The sequence below is a fragment of the Rhincodon typus genome, chromosome 2, assembly GCF_021869965.1.
Source record: "Rhincodon typus isolate 14 chromosome 2, sRhiTyp1.1, whole genome shotgun sequence".
Lineage (NCBI taxonomy): Eukaryota > Metazoa > Chordata > Chondrichthyes > Orectolobiformes > Rhincodontidae > Rhincodon > Rhincodon typus.
The window spans coordinates 73,140,819-73,161,574 of NC_063333.1; the positions used below are offsets into that span (position 1 = coordinate 73,140,819).

Consider the following 20,756-nt stretch of genomic DNA (forward strand, 5'->3'; position numbering starts at 1 on the left):
TATATAAGCTTTCTTTCCAGAAATAAAAATTGCTTACTTATCAGAATTCCGAGCGATGATTAGGGCATTTGTATTTATACTTTCATCTAGACTAAATATTCAAAAAATGCTGAATGTTTTAAAACTATATGTATACCTTGTGCCTATGTGTGTGTTCATAGTAGTTGAAACTTGCGGTAATAACTTGAGAGTTTATCAGGACTTGTCATTATGACAGGGTAAATCTTGACAGCAACTTCTGCCATCCAGACTTATGCAGTTAGATGTATATTTTCAAAAGTTACTGTCAGAGATACCTGTGCCTTCACAGAATGCACTTTTGCAGTCCTCAATGTTAGATTTTTCAATGAAGCTACCATGACAACATGAACCGGTGCTATTTTCCCATTAGTGCTGCAAAGAAAACAGACGAAATAGTCAAGGTTAGTGTGTTCAAGAATGATGGGGTTCCTTAACAGAGTAATACGTGGTAATTCATACTGAATAACAACCCTTGACCTGAATTTTTTTTTTGCCAATGGGAAAATCTCAAGACAAAATTAAGTTGCAAATTTTAAAAATAATACTAATAATTTAGTTCTTTTGTTCATCATTTTAAAACTCTCCATTGTGTTTGCCTAATTCAATCTTGGATCATTTTAATTTCTGTATGTTTCAGATGTAACTTATATTTTCTGTTTTTCCTTTACATCCCTGTTTCAGGCTATGCATATTTCAGTGAGAATTCTTAATTTGATTGGTTGAAGAGGCTTACTCATTGATACCACAGATTTATTAAAGCAGGATCCACACTGGATCAGGTGTCAGGGATGGATAGAAGGATGTACTGACAAAACACACACACACACACACACACACACACACACACACACACACTCTCTCTCACTCCCTCTCATGCACACACACACACACACACACATACACATATACAAACTCTCTCTCTGTCTCTCTCTCACACACACACACTCTCTTCCACACACGCAGGCACACTCTCTTTCTCACACACACATACAAACACACACACTCTCTCTCTCTCCCACACACACACACAAAGACAGATTCTCCCACACACACACACACACACACACACACACACGTACATTCTCTCTCTCACACACACATATGCACACACACACTCTCTCTCCCACACACATACACACACACTCTCCCACACACACATACACACACACACACACTGTTTCTCTCTCTTTCTCCCCCCCCGCAACACACTCACACACACACACACACACACACACACACACGCGAATCTATGGGGTGAATTTGTATTTGCAGATGCATTCTATTTTGTTCAAAAAGCACAGAATTTATACACAGTGAGTCAATGTGGCATGTTACAAATTCCTACTGACTCCAAACCAAAACACAAACTGATTCTAAACAAGGCCTCACACTTAACATGAATTGTCTGACGTAAAATATCACCTGTTCTTTACACTGATAAAACCTTGTTCTCTCAGGGCAGTGACTTGAAAGGAATTTGGGGATGTACGTATACATATTAATCAATTAAAACTTTTTAACTGATTAAAGATTTAACAGCATTTTAGGTTTGTTTAATGCATCCTCATCAGCAGTGTGACCCTTTGATCTTTTACTTATAAGTTCTGTGCCTGATACTACCTCTCTCACTAACACCTGAAGAAGGAGTGAGGTTCCTTGTATTTTCAAATAAATTTGTTGGACTATAACCTGGTATCATATGATTTCTGACCCTGACAAAACTGCAAAGTCTCCATGTAACTGTATGCAAAGTGAACAGCAGTTCTCACTTCTTTGTCACTGAGAACAAGATATGGTCCATTAACATACAAAACAAATACATGAAAACAATGTGCTATTACAGAAGTTCAAAATGAGAATTCCAAATGTTAAACCAAAATTATTTGCATGTTATTAATTTAAATATGTTTCAGTGTAATTTCTTGTTGCACTTAGATATTTCTAATGACCTAGATTAACCATACTCAAATTTGCTTGATTTTTCCAACAGATTTGTGAGGCCAAAATGAATGATAATTTTGAAGTTATTAAATTTGGTACTGGAGGAAATGATTTCTAGCTGGAGTGTAAAAATGTTTATAATACATTACTTAAAATGTGCTCTCCAAGCTCTCAAAGAATAGTGATCTTTGTTTATAGTTTTTCAGTTAAGATGAAGCATGGATAGATTATCTCTCTAAGAGGATGAATGTGGTGACAGACAGTTGTGATGAAAAAGAATAATGAGCAAGGTATATCTGAAACTATCCACTCATCATTTGAAACCATCATCAGAGATGCATAAACAGATCCGGTTATCTGCATTTGGAGAAATAAAGGCAGAGTTAATCATTATAAAAAGTCAGTGACTCAGTCAGGACAATAATTTTTATTTCAGGAAAGTTTATAGGAAAAATAAGTGTTGTTTTTCCTTCCTTTTCAGAATACAAGCCACTGACTCGCAAAAGTAAGTTTTGAAACGTTATTGATTAATAACTGAGAAAATCAAAACAGAAAACCTTTGAAAAAGGTGTATGAAAATAGTTGTAATTTAATGGGTGGATTCAAGGTTGAAGTTTTATATCTCTTGTTGTATGAACAATTTGAATAATATGCTTCAAAAGGCCTGAAATGATAAAAGATTTTTCAATGAAACTACTGGGACAATATGAACCTGGGCTATTTTCCCATTTCTATGATGTTATGCATTTGTCTTTCAAAACTGATGCTGAAATATCCATTTAAAAGGAATTTGCGCAGAATTAAAGTAGCCCTGGAACATGATGCTAGAGTTAGGTTTTATGGGTACTATATTAAATAGTATCAAATTTGTCTGAAGCACAGATTAATTAATAAAACATTACTCACTGTTTGTTCTTGGGTTCAGTTCTATTTACTTTGCAGGTTTTCCAAACCAATTACAATACTCATAAAATTAAGAACACTTGTATACCTTCTGACTTTCAATTGCTTCATCTGCAGTAATTGTATTCAATAGACAGACACTTGCAATTGCTGCAGTCCTAAAAACAAATCATAACAATTTTGTGGAACAGTGGTAGTGTCTATATCTCTGGGCTTAAAGGCCTGGTTTCAAACCTCACCTGCTTCAGACGTATGTCATAACATGCCTGAACAGTTGATTAAAAGTCTCAAAAATTATAAGTCTCAGGGAAGACTGCACTTGAGTAATCCATTCCATGGTACTTGTCAACATATCTCAAATATCTGCAAATACAGAGATGCTTTCAGCAATCATCTTCCAACATGATCTTACAGGTTTGCACATTCGTGTTCTTGGATGTTAGATCAATTGTCTTTCTTTCTAAAAATGATAGGTCATAAAAACAAACTGAAATACTATTAACATAGCCTATCATTTGGCAAAACATTTCCTTCACTATTATGAAGGTGAAGACTTTCTTGATATAACACCATCTCAATGAGACAACTGGATTTCACTAGTTATATTAATTACATAACAAATCTTATGCCCTCCAATGGAATAAACTACTGTACTTTGTTTGGTATTTCAGGTAAAATCTATATTGACATCAAGCTAATTTGTGTATATTAATGAATATTATTGAATTTTAAATTCAAGATGATCTTAGCATTACAAAATAACACTTTAAGACATGATTATATAATGGTTTTAATCAAAATTTTTCCTTTTTTTATTTCTAACCTTTTTTTTCAGAAGTATTGAGATGTTTCGCTTAATTCACTAAGTCACCCAATCTTTGCTAATTGCAGGCATATCTTTAATTCTCTGTGCTATAAATTGCACTGAGACCACTCAAATTTAATTTATGGTCCTTAACGGCTTTACATTTCAGCACACTAGCTTTTATATTAGAAAATAAGTTTCTCACTGGTATGGTTACTTGCAAATTTTCATGACTATAGAACATATAAAGTCTTCACCCATTTTAACAATCTTTTGGAAAATGCAAAAGAACAGGTTTTGTTTTAATGAAAGGCCATTTCAAGACATATTCCACTGTAACCCCTGTAGGCAATCAGATCTGGTCCCTGGAGATGAATCGCCATCTGGCACCAATCTAACATCACGCTTGCAAGTTACAGGTAGTGGTAGTCACCACTGCAAGGAACTCATTCATCTCCTGTTTGAGCCGTTGCATCAAATATATCCTTACCTCATAAATTGGTAACCTGTTCTGAGTATTGACATGTCTCTATAGGACAGTTTGTTTTCCCTAAATTATCTAATTGAAATAATCCATTTGCATAGACATAGTATTTTCTCTTGTCATTTTAAAACTCTCAATTAAATCTCTCCAAAGCTTATGTCTTCTTTCAACTCAGCCCATCATAATGGCTGGGGCTTTTTAAAGTAGGGATGATTCTAATAATGTACTTTTAGATATTTTGGCAGTACCTCGAGAACTCTCAGTACGTTATTGTAACATTAAAAGCTCGTTTTCTATTTATATACATTTATTCTGAAAAATTTCAAATGGGTTCTGACATAACTCAAAATTGACTGAAAATTTTATACTTTGTGTGCAAGTACTAAGTTTGTATGGTCTGGCAGAGGTGGAAGCAAGTTGAGACATAAATCTAATGGTATAATATCAGCACCCTTGGTTCAGGTTTGTCATTATAATCCTAAATTATGTGATATTCTAGTCAGAGATTAGTATTTAAAAACACAAATTAAGTTATTTATGGGTACATAATTTAAAATGAATACTGGGTTAAATTTAAAATGCCCAGGAGAGCAAAATGTTAGAAGATTTATTGCCACTAATTTCAGAACACCCGAATCTATTTCCATGTAATTTGGTATTTGATATTTGTTCAAAAGCACAAGCGAATTATTGTCCAATTTCACACTCAATAAATACTTGTCTAGGAAAGGTAAATAAAATATACTGCCAGTTGAAAAAAATTCACAATAAATACATGGTAAAATTATAATGGGAAAATAATTTATTGTAATTCTTTTGTTCCATAGGACATAAGTTAGAGAATTTTGTTGGACTTATGGGAAAACGCTCTTCAACTGCTGGTAAGTAAAAGATGTCAGATTATTTACTATTAATCTACTCATATTATGATATTAATATTACTATGTTATTATAATATTAGTATATTAAATAATTTTCTGTGAAACACTGCGTCTATGTTTTCATCTGATCACTGAAGTTTCACTAACTATATATTTTTCCTTCTACAGATTCCTCTTCTGAGTGGAAAACAGCACAAGACCTTGTCCAAAGACGTTAATAACAATAATAAGGAATTATATTGAATGCCATTTATTTTAATTTGCTAGCACAAGTGTCTATAATATTATATCCCCACCTGTATCAGTTGATTGTTGAAATAAATAATTGTTATGACTTCCCCTAATAGAAATTATTCTATTTTATTGCCGTATTTACAAATATATAAAGTGTAGTGAATGTTGAGGCAGTGCCACATATTATTCAACAATGTAATAAACAGATTTTGATAACACTTGACTGTGTCAGTTGTAATTGGGAAGTAATGGTCTCAATTGATGTGCTGCTATTTTGTATGCTCTATAATAAGAAACTATTATTCACGATCTGATTTTCAATAATATGAACAGAGAAAATCACAGTTAATATGGAGTGGTACAAAAACAAAAACTGTTTTATGTTTCAGCACATATTGTTATAGTTTGTATTTTAATGTGCCTCATTGTTTCATAAATAATAAATGTGTTGTAATTAATGCAACAAAATATTTTGTTGTTATTACAATGTTTTTGTAAAATTTGACAGCATTATACAACAAATTGGTTAAAAAAGACATTTCTCTACATTTTACTAGCTAGTACAGTGAGAAAATCTTCAACTTATGAAGAACTAGACCAGTGTTATGACTGAAGAGTTGGTATATAGTGATAAAAATGAAGGGTCTGTTTCAATGCTGTATAACTCCATAACTGTAAACAAAAGAACTGTCATGACCTTTCAACCATCAGACTTACACTTCCCTATTTCATCTGATTATTTTCATTCTTCCCAAATCAAAACAAACCCATAATTAATTATCAATAAAACCAAAACACTTGGGAAAGCTTACATATTTATTTCACAGTTTGCATATTTAATGTACAACAACAACTTATATTAGCACCTTAAAATTTTCCAAGGAGAAAGATTTTATATATATAAACAGTCAAGAAAATTGTCAAGAGGGTAATGGAATGCTGGCTTTTATATCTAAGGGGCTGGACTGTAGGGGTGAAGACGTTATGCTGCAATTGTGCAAAATCCTAGTTAGACCCCACTTAGAGTATTGTGAGCAGATCTGGGCACCACATTTTAGGAAGGATGTTTTGGCCCTGGAGGGAGTTCAATGCAGGTTTAAAAGGATGATACCCAAACTTCAGGGATTACGTTATGGGAAATTAGACAAAGTAGGCCTTTATTCTCTAGAATTTAGAAGGTTAAGGGGTGATTTAATCGAGGTGCTCAGGATACTAACAGAGAAAGACAAGGTGACAAAAAATAAACTATTTCCACTAGTTGAGGACTCTAGAACCAGGGGTATAGTCTAAGAATTAGGGTCAGGCCATTCAGGAGAGTTGTTAGAAAGCACTTCTACATGCAAAGTGTAATGTAGGCTTGAAGCTTCCTTCCTCAAATGGCGGTTGATGGTAATTCAATGGTTAAATTTAAATGTGAGATAGACAAGTATTTATCAAGCAAGGGTATCAAGAGACATGGGTCCAAGACAGGCATATGGAGTTAGGCCACAGATTATTCATGATCTTATCGAGTGGCAGAGCTCAGGTGGCTGAATAGCCTACTCCTGTTATTATGTTCCTATGTAGATTTATGGTTGGACATGGGCATGGTGAGATTTAAGACTGCTATCAAGCACTCTCCAGTTAACTATAACCTAGGCTAAATCAGAGAAATGCTTCTTTTATTTTGCAAAGAAGACAGATAATAGATAAGGTAATTTGAAGAAGTACATGACAATAAGCCAAACATGTATATATTTGTTACCAAGTTACCCTTCATAGAATTGTTAGTTATGCATATCATAGCTCCCCTTGTGCTTAAAACTCAGACTTGTTTCTTGTACTACCTCAGTGTCACGAAGTTATGATGTTTGATGAAGCAATTGAGGATTAAAGTGATATTTGTCCTGGTGATATACATACACATATATATAGAACATATATATATATAATATATATATGACCAGTAGTAGACAAGAAACTTCAGGAATTGCACTAGAGGTAAGATATATTGCTTGTCCTAGAGAAGATCTTGCAATGAGTATGTCATTACAAGGTCTACTATTGTTTCAAATACGTGTAGATAACTAGAACTCCGATGGCATAGATTAAATGAATATTAGCAAAGGTCAATGATGAGCAGGTTGTTAACTCAAAACAAAGAATGGCAAAAACGCATTCAGTGGAGACACCGTTGGTTATGGAGGAAAATAATTTAATTGCAGGCTTGTAGCTGAAATTGAAATAATTCATTCAGAGTCTAAGTTCAGGTATAATGAACCATTAAAAAGATCAACACTATTGAGTTTTTATATATAGGGGCATCAAGTACAAAGATGAAAAAGTAATGATAAATATGTATAATACAATGATGTAAAACAACATGGAGATTTGGACAAACTATTATTAGAGGACAGAATAAACTCCTATACAATATACCACATTGACTTACATAGATGATGGCAGGGATGAGGTATTATAGTTAGGTGCAAACACTTGAGATACTGGGAGAAGTTTTTACTGCCAAGGGAGGCAGATTTGACTGAGTTCAGGAAGTTGAATCACCTAATAATGTCAGCAGACTGGGATCCCAATATAATCCTGCCCACTTAAATAACAGCAAAACTGCAGTGGATGCAGGAAATCTGAAATAAAAAGAGTGCTGGAGAAATTCAACAGGTCTGACAGCATCTGTGGAGAGAGAGAAATAGAACTGAAGAAGAGTCATACAGGACTTGAAATGTCAATTCTCTTTCTTTCTCAACAGATGCTGCCAGATCTGCTGAGTTTCTCCAGCATTTTCTGTTTCTTTATCATCCAGCCCATTTCTGGGTTTCATTTGGTTCAGTTTTAAGACAAGAAGGGAACTTTCATATAGCGGTAAAGTAAGTTAATTAATATTGAAATGGCCCAGATCCTCTAGTCTCTGAATAATTGGATTCCGAGCGAGCATACCCTGAAAGTTACACATTGGGACCTCTCAGAAGCCCTAAGGAATTAACTATGTCGGAATTACCTGCAAAGTTTAACCTTCCAATGGGCAATTACCTGGGACCTTCTGAAAAAGTCCCAACTCTGACTTAGAGTTAAAGACTGTAAAGGATTCCAACTTATTTACCTTAATAGTTAGCCAGGAAAAGTTAGAGGAATTAAACTTTGCTCTAATTCCTGGATAAATATAAAACTATAAAACTGACCTCTCACACTGAGGTTCACTAACCAGGACATTCACCCTTGACCCCAGTACCCAACATCTGCCCCCTGCTCCAACATCTGGTCCTGCCTCTGATACCTGACCCCATCCCAAAACTCAACCCAATTTCCACACCCAACATTTCACCTGACCTGATGCCTCCAACATCTGACCTACCCTATAGTCTTACCTCCTTAGCCTCCGCCCTACCTCCTTACCCATCTGCCACCCAACCCCATTATCCACCTGGCATCCAGCTCCCCCACCCACCTGCCACTGCCACACCACCCACTTACCCATATGCTACACTAACTCCTCAACTATCCAGCTTGTGTCCTATCCTCTTAATGACACAACGCCCTAACCACATTACCCATGTGGTACCCATGCTCACTCATGTACACACTTAACTTTTCTCAAAAACTGTATAAGAAGCTACCTGATCTTTAAAACTGTATTTACTTACTGGAAAATGGCAGTCATTGCTTAAAAAGCAGACATCACTGTCTGAAGATCCATTACTATGCTGTATGTGTGGCTTTCTGGACTGTGTCTTATGCGATGGATCCTGCATCAGAAATCTGGAAAAGTAACTAGATGAATAGGGATACTGACTTAGATTGGACAATTCAGGCCAATGTGTATTTAAATATTGTTTTAAACCTACATTGTGGCTAGTGCATAGTTCCACAGGTAGGCTGCAATTTGTAAGCGATGAAAGAACAAGGTGAGGAGTTGTTGACTTGCGAAAAAATGTTAGGCAGAATTTTCTGCCAAGCTTTGTGGTGAGGTGGGCACTTGGTTAGAGAAGATGGTGGAACATGAACACCATTGCCTTCTTGACTCTACTACTGATAAGTTCTGAGCCAATGTTCAAAGTTTTCTACTAATTGAGGTTCATAATTTGCCAGTTAAGGACCACAAAAGAAGTCTTGGTTTCCAGGTGTTCCCATGGCCTGGCAAGCAGTCTCATCCAGGAGTGGCAGTCTCAGCTTGGTGTGGCGGTTTCCTTTGTTGGAGGCTTCTGGGCCAGTATTCCGGTGGCCTGGAGTAACAGTCTCATCCCAGAATGGCAGTCTCATCCCAGCTGCGCCTTCCATGCATTCCATCATTCTTCACTTGGCTTTCCCCACATCCAGGAGCCGTTGTCTGAACTGTTATAAACTTTGTCTTAATTCTACTTTTTTTTGTATAATTATAAGTGACTTCTGTCATTAATATAGACACATGGTAGGATGGCTTTTAAAACTTTTCACTGTATTTTTCATGTAAATGTACACGTGGCAATAAATTTCTATTCTATTTTATTGGCTTCATTCTGCTACTTCTGTGCACGAGTGGGCCTGTCCTGTGCATTATGCATGATAAGTCAAACTGTGCGGGCCACTTACGGCTGCTGGGTCAGCAGAGGATTTTCCTTAACCAAAGGAAATCAATCAAGGATGTCAAAGTTTTATGCCAAATGAAAACCACTCCCAGCTCTCGTTTTTAATTCCCCTGACCCCGTCACTATAACACCAACCTGAGAAGCTTACTGCCAACATCTTACCTCAGCCCTATGGTCTGGTAAGACTATGGGGACTCACTCATTTTGTCTGGCATCACCTGTGATCCTCTGGGGTTGCCCTACCTGCAGCAGCCATGCCCCTCTTCATGGTTTTACTGAGCACAAATGACCTGTAGCTCTCACTGAGCAGTACCTCTGGAGTTTCTTGATTCTAGGGCAAGGCCTGCCCAATGTCCTCACCCCTGCCTGATTGTAGGTCAACGGGATCTCCCTGGGAGAGGCAGTTTGGGTCTTTTATCAGATCTCCAGTCAGCTGAGGAGAGCCAAATAGTGCCTCAACATGGTTCTGTGCTTGAAACACCAACATCTGCAACTTTGTGAATGGCTAAAGTGAAAGGCTTGTGCTTGAGGAATTTTAACAGTCAGGCAAAAATCCCAAATACCACAATCAGATGCGTTCTTTCTATGAAATTACTTTGAAGTTATTTATGGGATACAGTACCATTTACATTTCAACTTGATTCCTGTCATTCTTCACTTTAGCATAGGAGCATGGTATATAGAGAACAGGTGTTTCTATTGTCCTTTGAATAATTTGCAATGTGGAAAATTTTGCCTCAGGCTGTACACGTGATATGGAATAATTATTGTAAGTATTAATTCTATTGCGATTGCATTGAATAGAAGATGCAGCTTGGAGACAAATTGAATTTTATTGCAAGTTCTGTAATATTCTAGTTTTGTAATGTTTGAAATGTTTTGTAATGTAATTTTAGTAAATTTTATAAATAAAGGTATATTTTTGATAAAAAAAACAAGAGTTCTGTGGAGGAAGACCAGCTGCAACAAGGGCAGCTTGTACATTAAAAACAACAACAACAACAAGAGCAATTCTACCAACACCTGCTGCCTTCTGCTCAGCTACGTATAAGTCCACAGGGAAAACGCAATTAACACATTGAGCACAGTCCTTCAGCCTGAAGGAGGTGTATTCATTAACGCAGGATTTACAGACAGAAGATCAATTCTCTGAACATGATTGAGCACTGGTTTGGACTTTCACAGTAGATCTTTGGTGACATCTGCTATTCTGGAACAAGACTGCCTTCTGACTGGGTTCATTGGGCATGCATTGCCAGTGGCCATCCATGTGCCTACAACAGGGGGGACATGCCCCTTAGGGCTCTGCCTCTCTCCAAGGATATGTGCTCTCTTCTGTTAGCAAAGATATCAGAGAGTAAAAATTGGCTCATGTAGGTGGGAAGGAAGGACAACATTAGCAAAAGGCAACTATGGGGCAGGAATATGATGAGGGTCAGTGTGAGTTCTGGCTGTTCAGATGGGGATGTGAGATACTTGCGGATAGAAGAATGAATGTCACTACAAAATGTTGGTTTGAGGAGTGCGTGTAGGAGGATGCTGGGGAAGTCAGTGAGTCAGGCTTTGCACTTGAAAGTCTTGTGCCACTCACTCCTGCAGTTCTCGAATAGAATCATAAAATCCGTACGGTATGGAAACAGGCCCTTCGGCCCAACAAGTCCACAACAACACTTAGAGCATGCCATCCAGATCCATCCCCCTAATCCATATATCCCTGAACACTATGGGCAATTTAGCATGGACAATCCACCTAGCCTGAACATCTTTGGTCAGTGGGAGGAAACCGAAGCACCTGAAGGAAACCCACTCAGACACAGGGAGGAGGTGGAATCGAAACCAGGTCCCTGGTGCTGTGAGGCAGCAGTGCTAACCACTGAGCCACCATGCCGCCCCATCTTGCCTCGAGGGGTTACATTCCTGCTGCCTATGTTCTTGACCATTTTCTTGCATGCCCGCTTGGTTGGAGAGACTGGTTTTGTCATTCCATTCATGGGAAAGATCATCTCATTACAACCCATCATATCCTGCGGTAGTGCTTCCAGGAAAGAGTGAGAGTCTTGAGCAGCAGCTTTTTCATTTCCCTTACCCTGTGGGTTCTGCAAGCAGCCAGCTGAGTGTTCCTGCCCCAATCCATGATCCCTTTAAGTGGAAATTCTCCACTTGACAGATCCATCATGTGATTTGACCTGCTTTATGAAGTGAGGGAATCTGAAGGTGGGATGCTGATCCTGCCACTGTTAAAATTCAAAAACAAGAGCAGGGAGGTTATTTAGAATCAAGAGATGTTTAGACAGAATAAACAGCAAAAACCTGTTCCCATTTACAAAAAGGATCAAAAACAAGACGACACAAGTTGAAGATAATTGACAAAAGAAGCAGGTGACATGTAAAAAAACTCTTTTGGCAAACAGGCTTAGGTTTTTTTACAGTCTCAGGATGTGGGCTGGTCTAACATTCATTGATTGAATTGCCTGAAAGTGGTGGAGGCAGATTCAATAGCAGCATAAGATCAGGAACAGGATTGTTAACTGAAAAAGAAGAATGAGGTTATAAAAAGAAAGCAGTAGAGCAGAACTAGATGAATTGCTTCTTCGAAGAGCTTGAGGAGACGACATTCAGATGAATGGTCCCTTCTGTGTTATTACCTTTTTGTGATAACCATTCTGAGGCTATTTTCAGTGGAGAACAGGAGAACAAGAATAGTTTTCCTATTTTGAAAGGCTGAAAATATCTACTTCCTGTGATGAGTCAATGGGTATATAATTTAAAACTTGTAAGGAGAGTGGTCATGGGAATTTTCTTTGTCCATAGATTTGGTTGTGTATAGAATATTTGGCAGAAGGATTGATTGATTCACATAAAGAGATAGGGCAATGATGAAAGAGCAAGTAGGTAAATTTATTTTGGATTGCTCCGGCAAAAAACTAACACAGACAGAAAAGACTTTGTCAGAAGGCCACTGGTCTTTCCCAGGAAACTGTAAATATGCTATAAAAATGTTTCTCTGTTTCCACTGAAGGAACATTGTATTGAGAGAACAAAAAACAGAAGTTGCTGGAAAAGCTCAGAGGTCTGGCAGCAACTGTGAAGAAAAAAATCAGGATAACGTTTTGGGTCCGATAACCCTTACTCAGAACTGTTTTTTTTGGGAAGGAGGTTGAAGCGAGCTGTGCAGGGTTGGGGGTCTATCAGCTTGGAAGCAGTGGTGGTGGGGGAGATCATCAGATGAAATGAGATCAGTTACCTTAGTAGATACAATGGCCTGATAAATCATGGTGGGGTTATGGTCTACGGGAAGATAGGAGGAGGTATCTGAGAGCTGGCGCTCAGCCTCTGCAATGTAGAGGTCAGTACGCCAGACTACAATAGCACCACCCTTATCGGCAGGCTTAATAACAAAGCCAGGGTTAGATCTGAGTGCACGGAGTGCAGTCAGTTCAGAGGGAGATAGGTTGGAATTGGTGAGGACGGCAGAGAAATTGAGGTGACTAATATCACGTTGACAGTTCTCGATGAACAGATTGAGTGCAGGCAAAAGGCCAAAGGGAGGGGTCCAGGTGGAGGGAGAGAGTTGGAACTGGGTGAAGGGGGTCTGTGGGATAGGGAGAGGATTCTTATCCAAAGAAATGGGCACGGAGGCCAAGACAGTGGAAGAAGAGTTTGACGTCATGTTGTGCCCAAAATTTGTTAAGGTGGGGATGCAGAGAAATAAAGCTGAGGCCTTTGCTGAGTACAGAACGTTCAGCATCGGAGAGCGGAAAGTTTGGAGGGATGGTGAATATCTGACAGGAGGTGGGGTTGGGGGAGGGGATGCAGTCAGAGGGAAGGGGATGAGAGGAAGGTTCCAGAGGGCCATGGGTATCTCTGAGTTGTTGCATCTTGAGGGCCTTGATGCCTGAAAGGAAAAGAAAAAGTTGCTTGTTAGAGCAACAAATGAGCTGAAGGATGAAGTGGAACTGCAGAGTGGTGCAACTTGTATTGAGAGAGCCCTGTGGAATGTTTCTCTCACCCCATCCACCCCAGCCATGTTGTGGTGGCTCTGGGGAAGAGGCAGGAATTTGACAGATGTTGCACCAGTCAGTGTTGTAAACCAATAACTTACTTTGCCACGGTAGGCACATTTTACTAGATTTTCAAGTTTTGTAAAGTTTGGCTAATGAGCAGCTTTGTTACACCAAATACAATGCAAACAACACATTGATCACTTTTGTTAAGGTTAAAGAACACACACACATTAGATGAATTAAATTAAGTACAGTTGGTTTGCTTAAGCTTTCAAACTCATTGGGATCATTAGATCTTTACAAATCCATTCATACATCACACCTAAATGCGTTATTGAAATTAATGTTAAATAAATCAATTATAGATATTATTAAAAAGACCCTGATTTTCCAGTTGCCTGCCAGTTCAACACACTACCCTGTTCCCTGACCAACATCTCTGTCTCAGGCTTGCTGCAGTGTTCCTGCGAAGCGAAACTCAAGCTGGGGAACAGCACTTCATTTTCCTCTTGGGAACTCTACAGCCTTCTGGACTCAATATCAAGTTCAACAATTTTAGGGCTTGAGGCATCTTCTCCCATGTCCTTAGCCCAAACCCCAAACACCAGGCCTTGCTATCACTTGGTCTACTATTACACACAACCCATTGTTAGCCACTAATAGTCCCCAATAGCAGTGATTCATTCTCCTAGGTTAATCGTTATCCACTCCTTTGTCTGTCCAACTGTTCTTCTCTCTCCTTGAATTCTATCTCCAACTATCATTTACCCCTTACTCCCTCCCCCTATCCTATCTTGTGCATAAAAAACAACTTTTTCCTCAAAACCATCGAGGGGGAAAAGGTAATCAGCAAACTATTAGGATTGAAGGCAAACAAGTCCCCCAGGTGTGATGGACTACATCCTGGGGTATTAAAGGAAGTGGTGGCAGAGATAGTGGACACAATATTCCAAAATTCTCTGGACACGGGGAAGGTTCCAGTGGATTGGAAAAATGCTAATGTAATGCCCTTATTCAAAAAGGGAGGGAGGCAACATGTGTGAAATTGCAGACTAGTCAGTTTTAACATTTGTTTTGGCAAAGTGTTAGAATTAATTATCAAGGAAGCAATATCAGGACATTTGGAAAGTCAAAATGTTACCCATCAGAGTCAGCATGGTTTTTTGAAGGGCAAATCATGTTTGACTAATTTGCTAGAGTTCTTTGAAGATGTAACAAGCAAAGTGGATAATGGGAGTCCTGTAGATGTAATATATCTGGACTTCCGGAAGGTGTTTGATAAGGTGCCACACTAAAGGTTAATTCACAAGGTTGGATCATATGGGATTAGAGGTAATTTATTAGCTTGAATAGGTGACTGCCTGATGTACAGAAGACAGAGAGTCAGGATAAATGTTTTTTTTTCTCTGGATGGCAAGAAGTAACAAGTGGGGTTTGGTCCTTGGACCCCAGCTGTTTACAATAATGACTTGGATACAGGGATAGAAGGCTCTATAGCCAAATTTGCAGATGACTCAAAAATAGGAGGGATGGTAAATTGCAATGAAGAAAAGAGTTTATTCAAGACTAAAATAAAAGCTCAGTGTTATGGGAGTCAGAGATCTGAAACATACACAGAACTCTGACTGCTGTTTCCAGCAATTCTCAATGTTGTTGCCCTTTGGGGGCTCTCTTGTGGTGCAGAGGCTCAGTTCCTACCCCTGGACCAAGAGGCCCAGGTTCAATCCCTCCTGCTCCAGAGGTGTGTAATGACATCTCTGAACAGGTTGATGGGAAAAAAAACACAGAAAGTACTGGAAAATCTTAGTAGGTCTGGCAGCATCCATGAAGAGAGAAACCATTTCAAGTCCATTATGACTTTTCTTTGCAAGGGTTTAGATACAGCTGATTGTTGGGAAAGAAAAGGTCTTGATCCAAAGATTCTAAGAAAAGTTTGAGTAAAGATTCCCATTTATAATATTAGCATGAATTGAGAAGGTGAGTTGAGGTATTGATTGGAAAATTGATGCAGAGACTTCAAAGAAGTAGAAGATAATCTCATGGTTGACTTTAGCAGGCTAAGGGAAAATTGGCTGAAAATTCACATTGAATTATGTGAAGTTGCACTAGGAAGAGGAAGAGACTGGGAAGAGAACAGCGGAAAGACAATGACTAAACTCCTAATGTAAATAAGCAATTATAGTGACTCAACTCTTTCTGTCTCTGGATTGACAGAGATGCAACGTATGTCAAGAGTTGCCCTGCAAAACTCCTGGTATGTGGACATATGTGGGAATTGCCCGGGAAGTTTAAACTTCCATTGGCTGACTTGCTGCTGCTCAGGAGCTCTGTGATTGTCTCTGACCCTGAGTTCAGTGCAAAGGCTTGTGCTGAATACACAGAGCTTACCTATATACTTACTGTGGAACTATTAGACAGTTTAAAACCTGGTTAAACAGCAGGGAAACTCCACAATTGACACCCCCAAAAAAACACACCCTTCCTGACTGCACACCAACCACCTGGTTAACACTGCAACAACACATGTACCACCCTGATCTGACATAACTACACCGACGCACCCCTCCCAACCACCTGACTAGGCTCTCTAACCCAATGTGACTACCCAGAACCATTCCCCAGACCCAACTAATGACTCATTTATTTCATTTCTTATATTCAGTGAATATGTGAAAGTTATGGCAATTCAGACTGAATATAGAGTTTGCAAATCAACTAATGGTATCATAGATTTTTAATTAATATGGTGCTAAACATTATATTCTCTACATTGATCTGACAATATATTCTAATAACATAGTTTATATTTTATGCAATAATCTATGATAGTCATTTCACATTAAACTAAGATATGTTAAAGCTTTTGTAACTATCTCACCTACCTAGTCACCTACCCTCTCCCCACTTGACCAACCTATCTACTCCCTTGTTCATCCATTCACACTGACCCTCACTCATTCATTAATATATACGGATTTTGAAAAACAAATCCTTTCTTCCTCTGACTCGGCTTTGCTTATTAGCCTTAGCTGGACACAATGCACTGCCCATTTCTACTTCAGCTCAGATCAGAAGATCCCAGAAGAAAAAGACAAAGAACAAAACAAAGAAAATTACAGCACAGGAACAGGCCCTTCGGCCCTCCAAGCCTGCGCCGATCCAGATCCTCTATCTAAACCTGTCGCCTATTTTCCAAGGATCTGTATCACTCTGCTCCCAGCCCATTCATGTATCTGTCTAGATACATCTTAACTGACACTATCATGCCCGCCTCTACCACCTCCGTTGGCAACGCGTTCCAGGCACCCACCACCCTCTGTGTAAAGAACTTTCCACGCATATCTCCCTTAAACTTTTCCCCTCTCACCTTGAAATTGTGATCCCTAGTAATTGAGTCCCCCACTCTGGGAAAAAGCTTCTTGCTATCCACCCTGTCTATACCTCTCATGATTTTGTAGACCTCAATCAGGTCCCCCCTCAACCTCCGTCTTTCTAATGTAAATAATCCTAATCTACTCAATCTCTCTTCATAGCTAGCGCCCTCCATACCAGGCAACATCCTGGTGAACCTCCTCTGCACCCTCTCCAAAGCATCCACATCCTTTTGGTAATGTGGCGACCAGAACTGTAACAGTATTCCAAATGTGGTCGAACCAAAGTCCTATACAACTGTAACACGACCTGCCAACTCTTGTGCTCAATACCCCTTCTGATGAATGAAAGCACGCCATATGCCTTCTTGACCACTCTATCGACCTGCATTGCCACCTTCAGGGTATAATGGACCTGAACACCCAGATCTCTCTGTGCATCAATTTTCCCCAGGGCTTTTCCATTTACCGTATAGTTCGCTCTTGAATTGGATCTTCCAAAATGCATCACCTTGCATTTGCCTGGATTGAACTCCATCTGCCATTTCTCCGCCCAACTCTCCAATCTATCTATATTCTGCTGCATTCTCCGACAGTCCCCTTTGCTATCTGCTACTCCACCAATCTTACTGTCATCTGCAAACTTGCTAATCAGACCATCTATACCTTCCTCCAGATCATTTATGTATATCACAAACAACAGTGGTCCCAACACGGATCCCTGTGGAACACCACTGGTCACAGTTCTCCATTTTGAGAAACTCCCTTCCACTACAACTTTCTGTCTCCTGTTGCCCTGCCAGTTCTCTATCCATCTCGCTAGTACACCCTGAACCCCATGCGACTTCACTTTCTCCATCAGCCTACCATGGGGAACCTTATCAAACGCCTTACTGAAGTCCATGTATATGACATCCACAGCCCTTCCCTCATCTATCAACTTTGTTACTTCCTCAAAGAATTCTATCAAGTTGCTAAGACATGACCTTCCCTGCACAAAACCATGCTGCCTATCACTAATAAGCCCATTTTCTTCCAAATGTAAATAGATCCTATCCCTCAGTATCTTCTCCAGCAGCTTCCCCACCACTGACGTCAGGCTCACCGGTCTATAATTACCTGGATTATCCTTGCTACCCTTCTTAAACAAGGGGACAACATTAGCAATTCTCCAGTCCTCCGGGACCTCACCCGTGCTCAAGGATGCTGCAAAGATATCTGTTAAGGCCCCAGCTATTTCCTCTCTCGCTTCCCTCAGTAACCTGGGATAGGTCCCATCCGGACCTGGGGACTTGTCCACCCTAATGTCTTTTAGAATACCCAACACTTCCCCCCTCCTTATGCCGACTTGACCGAGAGGAACCAAACATCTATCCCTAACCTCAACATCCGTCATGTCCCTCTCCTCAGTGAATACCGACGCAAAGTACTCATTAAGAATCTCACTCATTTTCTCTGACTCCTCGCACAACTTCCCTCCTTTGTCCTTGAGTGGGCCGGCCCTTTCTCTAGTTACCCTCTTGCTCCTTATGTATGAATAAAAGGCTTTGCGATTTTCCTTAACCCTATTTGCTAAAGATATTTCATGACCCCTTTTAGCCGTCTTAATTCCTCTCTTCAGATTGGTCCTACTTTCCCGATATTCTTCCAAAGCTTGGTCTGTTTTCAGTCACCTAGACCTTATGTATGCTTCCTTCTTCCTGTTTGCTAGTCTCACAATTTCACCTGTTATCCATGGTTCCCTAATCTTGCCCTTTCTATGCCTCATTTTCACAGGGACACGTCTGTCCTGCACTCTAATCAACCTCTCTTTAAAAGCCTCCCACATATCAAATGTGGATTCACCCTCAAACAGCTGTTCCCAATCCACATTCCCCAGCTCATGCCGAATTTTGCTATCGTTGGCCTTCTCTCAATTCAGCACTCTTCCTTCAGGACCACTCTCGTCTTTGTCCATCAGTGACATTGGTTAGTAAAATCTTTGCAGGCAGCGACAATGCACCTAAAATAGTCATTGACCAGAAGAACACAGCAGGCCAAGCAGCATCAGAGGAGCAGGAAGGCTGACGTTTGGGCCAAGACCCTTCTTCAGATTTCTTCAGCAGTTCCTACTATCATTGACCAGAAGAATATAGGCCAATGAAGTCCATAAGCTTCTGATACTTTGTGTGGAATATTCCCCTCCCTTGATTTGTGACAGTAATGGAGAATGAGGTGACTAGATAGGGTGAGAATGTAAATTTTAGATTTTTGATGTCAAGGAAAAGCTGGTAAACTCCACAATTGACAGACCCAAAAAAACATACCCTTCCTGACTACACACCAACCACCTGGCTAACACTGCAACAACTCATGTACCACCCTGATCTGACATAACTACACCCACGCACCCCCCAAACCCAACCACCTGATTATGCTCCCTAACCCAATGTGATTACCCTCCCACCTGATTTTCCCCTCACAATTTGAATGGCAAGTTCAGAATATTGTCCTTGAGTGACCAAGTTTACTTGAATGCATTTACAACACATTAATAGCCCAACTTGCTCCATTTGTATTACACTTCCAATTCTCTTCTCCTCCAGTGAGAAATCCAACAAGAAATAACCTGACAGGTAAAACAGAGCAGGCATCTGGTGACTTGTCCCCTCCTGTTGCAGCTTCTTCTGATTATGCCAACCATCAACCTTCTCTTTATTTGTGATTGCTTCTTCTGCACAGTGTCCCAGCATGTTCCATTTCCACCATTCTCCTTTATCAACACAACCCAGCATCAGTAAAATGTCTGCCTCATAACGTCATGCCTACTCAGACACCACTACATGGTTTTAATCATCTACTTTGGAGCTGGGGGACACCTAGGACTAAAATGTTTCTACCAGGGATGGCCATGCAATTCATAGATCTAGACAGGACACTATCATACTGAAAATGACACAGTCATGTCTTTGGTCTTAGATTGCCTTTTGCTTTCAGCACTCAGTGACTTTGGCATTTAGTTGAAAGCAGCCATTGAGGGTGACATTGCTTTTCTCTTCTTCTCCTTTTCGACAGTACCTTGGCATCAATAATAATGTTCTTCCATTCTGGTGTGGTGGGCCTGGAGGTAACTAAATAATCCAATCCCTTAAACCTGCTTTGGATGAGGTAGGTGGTGTTTGCTGAATCAGGTGAATGGGGCATTTGGCTTTTGAATGGTCTTACTGCTGTTTGCACATGGCATCCATCTGGGCCTGTTGGAGATGCTCAGGGTGGTTGGAACATTTGCAGATGCTTCTTCTCTTGTTTGATTGGTCCTAGGCTAGAGATTCATGAGGCAGCGGGATATTGCAATTTTTTTTCAGGGAGGCTTTGAAGGCATCCTCAATGTGTTTATTCCACCTTGACAAAGCTCAGCATAGAGTACTTGGTTTGGAAGTTATGTCAGGCAAATGGATGGTGTGGTGTGTCCATTGCAGCTTGCAGCCGATTGACCAGTGTCGTGATGCTGGGGATGTTAACCTGATTGGGTGCCCTGATACAGGATTTGTAGGATTTCGGAAGGCATTGCTAG

General features: G+C 39.7%; 1 protein-coding gene across 1 annotated transcript in view; it reads left to right on the forward strand.

The window, feature by feature from the left end:
- The window catches only part of LOC109910635 (protachykinin), a 13,761-nt gene extending 8,274 nt beyond the window's left edge, over positions 1 to 5,487 (forward strand). Inside the window, exons 3-5 of the mRNA XM_020509851.2 lie at positions 2,444 to 2,467; positions 4,982 to 5,035; positions 5,204 to 5,487. Coding sequence (XP_020365440.2) covers positions 2,444 to 2,467; positions 4,982 to 5,035; positions 5,204 to 5,253 — 128 coding nt within the window. The 3' untranslated portion in view covers positions 5,254 to 5,487. The remainder of the gene's footprint in view (positions 1 to 2,443; positions 2,468 to 4,981; positions 5,036 to 5,203) is intronic.
- Positions 5,488 to 20,756: the final 15,269 nt, after the last annotated feature.